We start from the raw sequence: 14,051 nt of genomic DNA on the forward strand, positions 1-14,051 counted from the left end.
TGAAGTTGTGTGCTTAAGGCTTCTAAAAACCTATTTCAGCAATTCTACTAATAATGTAATGTACCAAATAATTAATGATATATATCTAGTTTCCCATGGTCGAATTTGTTAGGTTTGGTTCAGTTCAATCTTTTTTGCCCAACTGAACTGTACAAAATAATTCAGTTTTTTGAACTAATTATTGATTTATTTTTTCGAAACATGCTTCAGTTTAAGATTCATTATTATGAATTTATAACCAATTCACTTCAGTATCCATTCCAATTACTGGTTTTGAGTTAGTTCAGAATTGGTTTTTAAAATTAGTTTTGAATCAAAATAAAAAGATTGAGGAAAAAAAATTAAAAATTAAAAATTAAAAAATTATAAATGATACTACAAGTAAAAATAAAAATAAAGATAAATAAGAAAGAAAATTTCATAAGAGAAAAAATAAAGAAAAATAAAGAAATAATTAAATATTAAGAAAAAAGAAGATACTAAATAAATAAACAAGAGAACGGAGATAGCGGGAAAAAGAAAAATAAATGAAAATAAGAGAAGAAAAAAAAACACCAATTTAATTCATGAACTGGTTTAAAAATTAGTTTAGTTCGTGAAATTGGTTAAAGAGAGAGAAGACTATTATGAGTAATATAAAAGTATAAAATAAAAATAAAAGTTAGTATTCTAGGCGAGCCTGAGAGACTTTAAGGCCGGACTTTTGAATTGGAGTCTGAAGCCTTTTTATTAAATAAGCTTTTATATAAGTCCAAGCCTGATTCTAACGACCAATTTTATCATGTAAGCTCAGGCATTCACGAGTCGGGCCAAAGATCCCTGATTCGTTTACCACCCCTACCTAACATATCTTAATAGGATGGTTATGGTACTTTAGAATCAGTTCCTGCACTAGAACACCAATTGGTAGTAGGGTGTAAATGGGTTAGACTTTGGCTTAAATAGCCCAGACCAGTGTAAAATACTTTTTGCCTGATATGTTAGTCTGTGTAGGCCTGAATTATAAATCTGACTTAACTTATATTTAAAATACAAAACTCTTTGCCTAGGTCTGTTGTAAACATCCAATTTTGTCCCAAATATTTCAAAATGACAAAAAAATTCAAAATAAAAAGAAAAGAAAAATGTAAGTTATGAACACATATTTTTGTCCTTCAATAAAAAAAAGGGAAAACTTCAAAAAACCCCTATAACTTTCCTCATAATCATTTACCCCCTTCACAAAATTTGAATCATTTACCCCCCCGACTTAAAGTTTTTTTTATCATTTCCCCCTTAAGTGAGGGGGTAAATGATAAAAAAACTTTAAATCGGGGGGGTAAGTGATAAAAAAAATTTAAATAGGAGTGTAAATGATTCAAAAAATTTGTGAGGGGACTAAGTGATAATTGAGAAAATTCACAAGGGTTTTTTTTGAAGTTTTCCCTAAAAAAGATGAAGAGAGTAATCAAAAAGATGGAAAAGGGAAGGAAGACCATTTCAAAAAAAACTTAACAGCTTTGAGTAGAACCTCTTCCAGCCGCGATATCTCTTTCATCCACAATTCAATCAAGCTGAAATTTTTTTAGGGAGATTTTGACTCATTGTCCTTCATAGATGTCTATATCATTCTCAAAAAATTTAATGTCTATATCATTCGATGTTTATATTATTCCCAGAAAATTCAAAGTATATATCATTCGATGTCTATATCATTTCCAGAAAAAATAACAGTTTTGAGTACGATTTCTTGATTCGATGTCTATATCATTCCCAGAAAATTCAAAATCGGAACAATTCTCATGTACGTTTCTGCAGCGATCAGCGATTTTATGAGGGTTTCTCCCAAATGAACCATTGGATTGTCCTCAAATTTTGTCAGTGTGTTCCTCTCATGTAATACTACAATATGACCGAACGGATTTATGAACTGAATTCTCTGGTGTGAGATATAAATATCGAAAGAGAGCTGTTCATTTTTTAGACCACCACATTGTTTCAGGTAGCTATTTTTCGAGAGTTATTTCTCTCAATTCAACCATTGGATTATCTTGAAATTTGGTAAGCATATTCCTCTCATATGATACTTCAATCTGACCGAACCGATTTTCAAGCAAAGTCCTCTAGTGTGAGATATGGTTGTCCTCTAGTGTGAGATATGGTTGTCGAAGAATGGTCAACCACATTGAAAAAAATAGCTTTCTTAAGAAGTCCACATTGCCCACTTCTCATTCCTTCCTCCTCCCTTCCCTTTATATAAAGAGCTCATTCTCTTTCCTCCCAACACACACACTTGGAGATAACCAAACAAAAAAAATACAAAAAAGACTATTCCAAGAGTTAAAAAAAAGACACTTGGGCTTTATATTAAAGTTTGTCTCATAGTAATATTTTTTAAAGATACTTGGGCTTGTGATTAAAACCAAGATAGTGTTATAGTAAAAATTTTATTTTTGAGTAGAATTAGGGGGTTTGTTAATTTAGTTGTGATGGCTTGTTAACTTAGTTATCTGTGAGGATTAATTTAGTCGTGACGGCTTATTAACCTCATAGAACATTTTTGAGGCATCAAGCTTGTTGAGTTAAGGTTGTTCTCCATAAGTCTGCTTACCTTCTCCTTTTGTTAATAATTGTTTATTTTTATATGCTTTTTCATGCTCATAATTTGCTTTATTAGTTTATAACTATCTATTTTTTATGCTCTTTATTTGTTTAATTTATAATTGTCTATTTTTTTTGCATGCTTTTTGTATTCTCTTTATCTATTTTATTAGAAATTTTCTAATAATTTTTTTGTATGTTTTTGCGCTCTTTATTTGTTTTATTAGAATTTTTCTTATGTAATTTAGAAACTTAATTAGGGAGTAATTTTGTCGTGACAACTTGTTAATCTCATAATTTTTTGGGTCATTTTGGCTGTGACAGCTTGATGTCCCAAGCTAGTTTTAAATTATTATTTTGTATTTATTTATTTATTTTTCCTAATTAAGGATTAATTTAGCTGTGACAGCTTGTTAATCTCGTAGTATTTTTCGGGTTATTTAGTTGTGACAACTTGATAATCCGAAGTCTTTAAAATGAATTTCTTTAAAATTATTTTCAAAAATTAAAACCAACTTGAACACAAATATTTTTTAAGAACGACGTAGTTTTGAATTCCTCACTGCACTGGAGGATACGTCAGAGCAGAACTCTTTATGTCAAGCTAAAATAAAATTTTAATAGTTTAATTTTCTCACTTCCTAAATAATTATATTTATTTTTTAAAGGGATCAAGCAAATATTTTTAAAAGCTATTAATAGTTCACATAATTAATTTAAGGTAACCGTTTTTAAACAAATGTGTCAATGGTGCAGTAGGATTAAGTTTTCACTCTTCCCTTCACATAATTAGACTCCCGAAACTTTGATCTATAATTTTAAAAACCAGTTTGCAATAAAAGGTTTTCCAATTTTTCCAAAGTAAATAAAATTGGTGGCGACTCCAATGTTTTCTTTTTATTTGAAATAATTTCGGGTTGTTACACCTGTTAACCTATTTAAACCTATTAAGCATTTAATAATTAAAATAATATTAATTTATTATTCAAAATCACTAAATAATAATTTTATTTATTTTATTTAAAATAAATAATATGATATAGGTAGACTTGTAGGCTTGTATGCCCAGTATGTAAAAAAAAATTACATATGGCCTGGGCCTGTTTTATTCCACCAATTCCGCAAACCCTCTTGGTGAACTCCTCGTTGTTCTTTTCTTTCTTTTTTTTCCCTGACAAACCAATATCACGAAAATCACCCCACATAACTGATTTAAAATTTAAATATTTCTCGCTACGAGTTCCGTGGACCCCTTTGAGAAACTCTTAATATATTTTTTTTAAACCAGTTCCGCAAACCCTCTTGATGAACTCCTCGTTGTTCTTTTCTTTTCTTTTTTCCCTGAAAAACCAATATCGTGAAATTCACCCCACATAACTGATTTAAAATTTAAATATTTCCCGCTATGAGTTCCATGGACCCCTTTGAGAAACTCTTAATATTTTTTCTTAAACTAGTTCAATGGAACTAATTTGAATTTATATATATATTTATTTCCTGGTACTAGTTCCACAACCCCCCTGGGGCACTCATTTCAGTCACTGACAAATCAACTCCCCCTCCTATACATACCCTACACCCTTATCATTCTCTTATATCTTTATCTCAAATATTCTTATACGCGGCCCTATTATCTTTTATATAATGAGTTCAGTTTATGCAATCAAACATTATAATGGTAGAATATATGAAGACGATGTAGGATAGACATTTGAGGGTCAACCCAAAGTGGCAAAGATACGATGTTGGACCACTTTGCACAGTCTAAAGTCAAAGATTGTTGAGAAATTGAAGTTCAGAGGCAATTAGTCTATGTCTCGGCTAATTTGTCGGTATCGTACTATGAAAAAATTTGATGTGTTGAAAATTACTGATGATGATGATGTTGAAATGATATTTAATATGTTTCGACGGTAGTCTGTATGGACGGTGCTTGAGTTGTATATTGACATTGCCTTTGCAAGCAGTTCTTCATTGTCAATTGAGTTGTTAGATCTTAATTTGCCACATTATGGTCCTCCATCAAATCACTGACTAAATACATTTATTTAAGATGAAGACGATGCAGTACACATGAATGTTGATTTGGGAGTCTCAGATGAAGAGGAATACAAAGAAGTTCACCCTAAAGGTAGTGAATCTAATTCCGACGAGGACGTCAATAATGGTCAAAATGTCGTCCCGACTGGTTATGTAATTAAATCAATTGTTTATTACTAGTTATATTCATGTATTATTTGCATGTTATAAAGTGTACGTATGTGTAGGTCAATCTTGTACTCCATAATGAAATGCTAGTTTTGCACTATACTTATATTAATTAGGATCGCCCCAATCAAGAAGGAAATGTTTTTGGTGGGAGCGTTAATGGTTCTTGGCAATTGGGAGATGTATTATAGGTTACTCAAGAATTCAAAAGTAAGGAAGTGGTGTAGACGAGAATCAAATGTTATTACATGAAAGTATATCTTATTGCTTTTTTAGAGGAAAATAAGAAACAAAAAAGTTTCAAATGAAATGTGTTAATCATGTTGATAGTTGTCCATGGAGGGTGAGAGCTTGTTAAGGTGGCGAGATAGATAGATTGTTACTAGATGGGGAGGCAAACATGCTTGTGTGAACATGTATCTTTCACAGGATCAGAAACAATTCGATTCTAACTTCATTTGTTCATGCATTTTAGGTGTCTCTATATAAAATATTTGAGTCTGTTTAACAAAGTGGTTTGTTAGGTATGGTTCAGGTGGATCCATCAGTTATCATCGCGCTTAGTCAAGAGAGAATTTACGAATTACATGGGTTTAAAGTGTTTGATCAATAAGCTTCGAAGACCACACAAAAAGTCATAATAAAGTTTTTAATGATTGGGATGAGTCATATGCATATTCGGATGGTTAAAGTACATGATACTATTTGCCTGAGATTCTTATTACAAGATTGATCGAATTCCCTATATTTTGGACTATGAGTTTGACGAATCTCATAAGATGTTTCGACGGGTTTTTTGGTCATTCAAACAGGGATGTGATACCATCAAATATTGCAAAGTTGTGGTCTAAACTGATGACACCCATTTTATAAAAAAAATATAAGGGGGACAATGTTGATTGCTACCACACAAGTTGGGAATAACCATGTGCTTCCACTTGCTTTTGCTATTGCAGAATATGAGTCATTTAATGATTGGTCATGGTTTTTGCATAAGCTACGGTGACTTGTGACCAATATGCAAACAATATGTCTTATAGCATACCATCATATAAGCATAAAACATGTATTAGCAAACAATCCTGATATTTAGGGGCCTATTCATGCTTACTATGTGTACTACATCAGAAACATTGCCACAAATTCCACAATGTATAGTCGAAGAAGTACTTATTGAATTTAGGCATGAACACCATTTATTCCACTAGTTTAATGCTAGTTGTTTACTTAATGAACAATGTCATGGTAGAAATTAACTTTATTTGTATGTATATGTAGGTTGCATGACTTTAAGGAAATATTTTGACATACTACTGATAAAATTTAGGGACTGGAAACCAGAGATTGTTGCTTGTATTGATGGTATCTCTAAGGGGGAATGGGATATTGCATATGACGAAAAAGGTAGATGAAATGTGTAAGAACCCGCACCGTTAATTAAGGAAATTAATTAATTAATTGTGTGAAATTAGGAAATAATTCCATAATTGACCCTACTAATTATGATATGGCTTAAATAAATAGGGTGAGTGAATAATAATGCTGAAAGTCGCTTTTCTATCGAAAAGTGCAGATACCGGTTCTGCTACTCGGTATAAATGCGTACCGATGAAGTATCCCAGAAAATTATGAAAAGTGTGTATATGTCACTAGAATAATATATAGGATTTGTAAAACAAGTTTCAAGTTAAAATAATGAGAACTGGTGCGGATTTGTAAAACAAGTTTCAAGTTAATATAATGAGAACTGGTGCCAGAACTGATACTGGCTATGGAAAAGCGCGTACCAGAAAGGTGCTGCGAAAAATAAAATAAAAATATGATAAATCCTGGAAAAATGAGTAGGTTCATAACACTAAGTTTTGGATTAAAATGCTAAGTGTAGCTATTAGTGTTAATATTGTGTGATTAAGTTTAAACCGGCTATAAATATTAAGAGGCACATGATCCTAGGTCTGGAATCACAACCCTACGTGCCTCGATTTTTCTGAAACATCTCCAGCCACCTTGCCACCCCTTCTTCTCCACTTGGTGAGTCAAAGTGAGCACCTTTGCTTATAGTTTCTTCACAAAAATACATTGGCCTTGTGTGAGCTTGCATTGTGTGTGGAAAAGAACCACCATTTCTGAGTTCTAGCTACTGTTTTGGTGGAGTCTAGGTGCTGACTTTGTAGTTGTGTTGTGAGAGCCTTGGGTGATGACTCTTTGAGCTTCAAAGAGCCATCTTTGGGTGCAAAAGACCAACCTTTGGGGTGTCATTTTCGTTTGCCTTGTGAAGTCAGACTTGAGGAGCTGTTGTGAGAGCTTCAAGAGCCATTGTTACTCTATTTTTAGCTTGGGTAAGTTTCACCATCACTTTGATCATGAGTTTAATGGGTAAAAGTGGAGTCTTGACATGTTTAATGAGATAAACAAGTAACCAACGTGATAACTGACCTAGAGGGATTTAAAGTGCATGCTTTAACGTTTAGAAGTGTTAAAAATGGAACCTTGGAAGTGATATCTCGCGAAATGCAGAAACTACATTATGTCGCGAAATATCCGGATATGATATCCGAATATTGATATCCGGATATTGGTATCCGGATATGCGGTCTTGTGATATCCGAATATGGATATCCGGATATGATATTCGGATATGTCCCCGACATAAATTCGAATATTATGGGTTTGCGTGAACAGTAACGGTATTGTTCATACAGAACTGAGTTAGGGGTTTGTGAACCCTAGATTGACGAAGTTGGACTTCTGTAATGACTTGTTAAGTCAGAATCTAAGTGATTAAGGGCTTAAGGCTTTGTGAGAAGCCTAAAGACATGAAACGCAAGAGAGAAGCGTTGTCTTTATGTTATATGTTTATGAGCTATAGTTGTTGACATGATTGCTGGTCCAAAACAGATTGTGATTCTGCTGTGTTTGGACTTGAGCTTGTGTGGACTCTTGGCTTGGATAGCTAGCTTGCAAGGTAAGCTTTCGCGTCCTCGGTTTAGCCATTGTGTGGTTTCACCATACCCCATAGGGGGATGGTTTATATGCATGATGTGTTTACATGCTTTGATAATTGAAATGTTGTTGAGCTTTATGTGCAATGACTTCTAATATGTATGTATCGTTCCACTTAGACGGTAAGCCTGAGTATGTGGCGTCATACTAGACGGTGACACTGTGGGTGGGTGCAAGTGGCGTCTTGCACTAGTGTGGGTAATAGACGTATTCCTGCATTTCTCTGGCCAGTAGATTAGTTATAACACACATGACATGATTATCTGCTGCATTGCACTGATTTTGGAACTGATATTGAATTACTGCTTTTAGAACTTATATTGCAAATGTAAGTGAGCTTAGGGTGGAAGATCCTTGAGGACCCCTTGTCTTACTGAGATTTCTGTTTAGAGATCTCACCCCACGTTTGGGCCGCATATTTTAGGTTCAGGTAATGCGGGGGTTGAGACCTCTAGCGTTAGGAGACCAAAGATTAGCTGATTTTTATGTTGTTTTGCTACTTATGTTGAATGATGGATTATGCCTGTTGCTATTATGCTTTTAGTTTCATGTTATGTTATTGAATTGAGACTTTGTTGGGCCTTGTTGCCTTATTTGGTGAGCATGAGAATTGTCCATGCCACATTTGATTATGTATCGTTGTTTAGATTTGAGTTGTAAAAACTATCAGGGTTGTCCGACTTACGTGTTGTAGTGCCGTGACTAGAGACTCGGTTAATGATCTTATTTATGATATGAGGTTATTCAGTATAGATATCTGTCTTTTGCATTTACATACAGGCAATGTTTTGGAAATGAATTAAGTAATTTAACTTGGTAATGATAATGACATCATAATTGAAAAGAAAAAGAATATTCCGCATTTTTAATTAAGCGTGGCTTAATACGATGGCATGTTAACAAACCGGGTATACACGAGGTGTTACAAAATGGGCATATATCTACTAATTTATCAGATATTTTGAATAAGGTTCTAAAGGGTGTTCGGAGTTTGTCAACTACAACCATTGTGAAATACACGTACAATATGTGTGTTAAGTACTTTATTATGAGAGGAAATAATGCTTGTCAAGCAACGGCGGACCTACATATGTTCCCATGTTTGTAATTGCAGACATTAAATTTTTTTTTGGTGGTTGACATTTGATGATTTATAGTTCTCATGTCTACATATGATTTATGTTAAGTTGAAGGGTTTTTTTTTTAATGCATTTAAAATTTTTATTAAAAAAAATTCGGACGCAGCCCCGAACCCACCACTAAATATGCACACACAAATATAATTTTCTGGGTCCGCCACTGTTGTCAAGAATAAGCCATTAGCAATCGTTATTGAAAGGTACTGCTTGATGTGATGCAAAATAACCAAGAGGTCACATCTACACACGTTGTTTGTATCTATGACCATAATTCACATAGGTTTAAGGTTGAAAGGGCTTTTAATTATTTTACAAGTACATATGGTCGTGTTGTTTCAGTCAATTTGACCGAACTTGATTATCAACGTGGAAGGTTAACCGCATTTCATTATGCATGCTCTCATGTCATTGCCACGTGCGGGTTTCGACAAGTTAGCCTTTATAAATATATAGATCTAGTCTACTCACTACAGAACATGTCTATTTCACCGAGCCTCTCTCCGAGATAGTGCCCATATCGTTACGCCTTTCGTGCGGGTCGGAACTTACCCGACAAGGAATTTCTCACTACCTAAGTGAAATGTCTTACTCATGATCCATCGTCTTATTATTCTTCTATATAATACTAGCAATCTCTATAGGTCTAGTGATTTGTAAACTACTTTATCTGATGAGGCCAGGGCAACTCATTCTTTTTCCTCAAGGTGAGATGGTGCATCTCTTCTGGCTGTAAATACTTATAAGGTATATCTTGATGCATCTTAATTTAAATCATGAAATGGTATGTCGAATGATATTCTATAATGTTAAAATAAATCATCGGAGTGAGTGCTCTCCAACGATAGTTTCGTGAATATGATATGGCAAAACTAGGTCTGAGTGCAGAGTCCATATAATTTGTAAAAAAAGCATGTTCATAATTTGAATTGTAAAATACTTATAGCGAAATCAAAACAACTAAATAAGAATGAATATATTTTACTATTACCTGATGCTCAGTCATCCTATACTTTGATAGATTATAGAAGATTGTCTTATGCCCAATCCATCTACAAAGAATGACATTAAACAAAAAAAAATTATATATTACAAATGGAGTCATACCATATACCAATATAACATACCTTACACGAACTGGTGTACTATCGTTGTAATATGGGAGAGCTGAAATAATATTCAGAGCAATGGTAAGGGACCTAGCCCACACCCACATCTGTAACACTATCATTTACACAAAATATTTCAATCCGATTTAGTGAGGTGGCAATGCGCAACTCATGATACAGGAAGGCTAACACCATTAATCCCTAATTATTTTTTCCACATGCTTCATAATCAAAGAGAAATGGTAGATATCATAGATGCACCCTACCCCATTGGGATTTGTAAGTAAGAAGCCTCTAATAAAATGTAATGTGAACACCTGCATGAAGCGTACAAGTTCCTCTTCATAATGAATGAAATCATTAACATTCGTAAAATGTAAATCCAACAAAGAAGTCTTAAAAGAGGCACCCCTTAAATCAATTATAGTCGCGGTCCTCCCATATAGTAGCGATATAACATGAATCAAATTTCTTGTACCAGATAGGCCGGTGACAGGTGTACCTTTTGTAGGGAGACCAATAATCATTGCTACGTCCACAACCATCACAATAACCTCTCCTTGAGGCATATGAAAAGTATGAGTCTTCGATCTCCATCGCATGTTTAGAGTTGTGATTCATGATCTGTCAAGCTAAAAAAAAGGAGAATTATTAATCTTCAAAATTCTTAAATATTTCAATAAAATTAAATGTACAAATTAATTATATATGGTTTGTAACATACCTCCATATGGCCCATGCGAGCAGCTTTAAGAAAATCGGCATGATATAAATATGGTACAATGGCGTCTGGGACCACATCATACCCTGCTAGTCTACTACTCCAAACTATTAAGCTCCTATAATACTCCTTCTCTTCCACGAAACCTCTAAGCGGTGTCTAGATTGCATGAACAATAATGAATGATCACGCACATCGAGATGAAGAAGTCTTCTAGGTGAATCGTTATACACCATCACTAATAAATAATAAATCTATAAATAATTAAAATTTAACCATAACTATTTGCTAATTACAGCAACTAAAAAGTTCTAATAAGTAATTACTAATCACTTTAAATTCTAAATTATTCACATTTTACAATAACAGTACGTTATTTAATTAAAATATAATCACAATTATTCACTAGTTACAACAATTAATAAATACTAATCACAATTAAAAATCTTAAATTATACTTTTAAAACACTAAAAATTAATCATTAATAGTAATTAATTAAAATCTCAAAACACAATTAATTACACATACCTATGTTTATAATAACAATACAGTATATTTAATTAAAATATAATCATAACTATTCACTAATTAATTACAACAATTACTGAATATTAATCACTATTAAAAATATTAAATTACACTAGTAACATCCTAAAAAGTGGAAATGGATCCTGTCATGTGAAAAAATTGTCATATGGTCATGTTATTTGATCACAGTCACTCATTGATGATAAGATAAGAGAGAGAAAAATGTATAATTTTTAAATGAGTGGTTGTGATCAAATAATATGACCACATAACAATTTTTTCACGTGAGAGAATCTATTCCCTAAAAAAAGTAGTCACTAGTCACTAAGTATTAAGTAAAATCTATAAACACAATTAATTACACTATTAACATCCCAAGATGCAGAGGCATAGGGATTGGTCCAACTATGCTAGTATATGGGATTAAACAATTGATAGTGAAGAGTGATAATGAGGTCATAATAAATCAACTCTTATCCACTAAGCCTCAAACGTATGACTCACACATAATACACCGCATCAGACATTGGGTGGGTGAGGATTGTTTTTACGCATGTGCGTCGAGGAGCCAATCTATGTGCTTATAAGCTTGCTCAATCAGCCCGAAGTACGGAAGGCAACTCAACAATATTCTCTACTGCCCCTACTTGGATGATCCCTCTACTGGCAGAAGGCAGAAGGCAGAAGGCAGAAGGCAGAAGACATTAGTCATGTGAACAGGAGAAGTATTCTTTTTTTTTTTTTTGCGCATTTGCCTTCCACATTTACCAAAAAAAGTAAAAGAGAAATAATACTCTCATGTCACATGAGATTACATCATTTTCCTACACAAATTTATTTTATGTGCTAATTAATTTTTTTTTAATATAAAATATGGGACTCATATTTAACTTCTTTCTACTTTTTTTCTCTCCTACAATCCTACAACATAAGAAAACTTAAACCAAAGTAAAATCTCTAAACACAATTAATTACATACATACCTATATTTACAATCACAATACATTATTAGCGTGTCCAGGCTAATTAAGAAAGAAAAATGTTAGAGAGACAGAATTTTTGTTGGAATACTTTTAAGAATTATATGGCATGATTGCTATTTACTGACTAATAGACGGGTGACTCCTATGATCATTTTATTCCATCCAATAACTATTTTGTATTCTATAAAAATTGCAATTACATTCTTCTAGCTAGCTAGCTGTATAGCATTGCACCTTGAAAAAAGCGAGTTTCCTTAACTTTATAAAAATTAATGCGAGATTGTTGCTTTAATTGGCATAATAAAAGTACGGATAAAAAGAAAAAGAAGAAGAAGAAGGAACAATGAAATAAAAAAAAAGAAAGAGAAAAGGCAATAATTTATTTGGACTGTGGCTGGTGTATTGTTACATCACAATCCGTGCTTTGATACTTTGGATATATATATATATATATATATATATATATATATATATATATATATATATATATATATGATTGGAGTTTGCATTAACGAATATAAACCAATTCAAATCGCGGTGAATTAATCAAAAAATGAAAATCAAAAATCAAAAAAAATCGTAAGATTTAATTGTTTTTGATTATCTTTGGATTGGTTGATGAATATTGATAATGATTTCTCAACCTTATTATTTACCTACTTGGGCCTTTCCTCAATCATAGCCTAAAAATCATATAGCAAAATTTTAAATCCAAGACCCATTAACCTATCATGTTGGAAAAAGCGGGTAATAATTTATCTATGTTATGTTTTTTTGTAAGATACATAATATATTTTTATTACATGGGTTATTGTTGTACAGCTCCTTTATAGGATGAAAATTTGAGTTACTTCGTATATCAGGCAACCATATTATAATTTTTTGTTGGAGGTAAAAGATGGTAATTCAACTTTTTGTTGTACACTGCTTCTAGATTGCACAATAATCATCATACAAACTTTATAAAGCCGATACATACAAAAAATATGTTATTTACACAATAATCATCATACAAATCTTAGCCTTTTTCAAAAAATCAAAAACCGATCCAATTCAAACTGAATAAAATTGGATTGGATCGGATCAGACTTGAAAAAAAAAATTCAAACTCAATGAATGATTACATGATTAAACTGAAGGAATTTGATCGGATGATTTTTGTTTCCAAAACCGATCTAATACAGATTGCGAACACCCTAATATATGAGTCATATATATTAAAATTAATCTCCCATGCATCATCCTCGGTTGAGGACGACGGCAAACATTATACAAACATCATGACAATTAAAGAAATAAAAGCAAACATATCATTTATTTTGAAAACAAAAGTAATTAAATTAAATCAAAGTATGATTAAACAAAGTTAAAATTTTATTTTCTAATTGATCAACATTGGGATGAGAATTAAAATATTCATTCTAATTGATTTTTCTCATTGAAAATAAGTGTAGCTTTGATATTTAAGACTTTGTAATCCTAACAAACTTCAATCATTGAGTTAGGAAACCTCAAATATTAAACACGAGGAATATTATAGCATGTAAATATGGTTAAAAAATAAAAATACTAAATATACGAATATTCTAACATATAAAACATAACGAAATATGTTTGTAAGTCTTCAAAATTTATAAGAAACAAATTGATAAGGCACAAAGGAGAAATGCTGACATTTATCTTGTGAAATTCAACCTATTATTATTTAAAAGGAATTGCTGCATGAAGCACTAGCGGTCGGAAAAGCATTCAAGTTGCTTGCCTTCTCCTGCCGTTTGCTCG

At 32.4% G+C, this 14,051-nt stretch overlaps 1 protein-coding gene across 1 annotated transcript; it reads right to left on the reverse strand.

The window, feature by feature from the left end:
* Nucleotides 1-9,799: 9,799 nt before the first annotated feature.
* LOC133313509 (protein MAIN-LIKE 2-like) lies at nt 9,800-10,638 on the reverse strand. The gene is made up of 4 exons (XM_061514893.1): nt 10,354-10,638; nt 10,055-10,143; nt 9,919-9,979; nt 9,800-9,805 (listed from the first exon to the last, which is right to left on the reverse strand). The coding sequence occupies exons 1-4, from the start codon at nt 10,636-10,638 to the stop codon at nt 9,800-9,802; spliced, it is 441 nt and encodes a 146-aa protein (XP_061370877.1).
* Nucleotides 10,639-14,051: the final 3,413 nt, after the last annotated feature.

Source organism: Gastrolobium bilobum, unplaced genomic scaffold (assembly GCF_033153095.1).
Source record: "Gastrolobium bilobum isolate Gb01-03AN ecotype WA unplaced genomic scaffold, APGP_CSIRO_Gbil_v1 utg20048, whole genome shotgun sequence".
NCBI classification, from domain to species: domain Eukaryota; kingdom Viridiplantae; phylum Streptophyta; class Magnoliopsida; order Fabales; family Fabaceae; genus Gastrolobium; species Gastrolobium bilobum.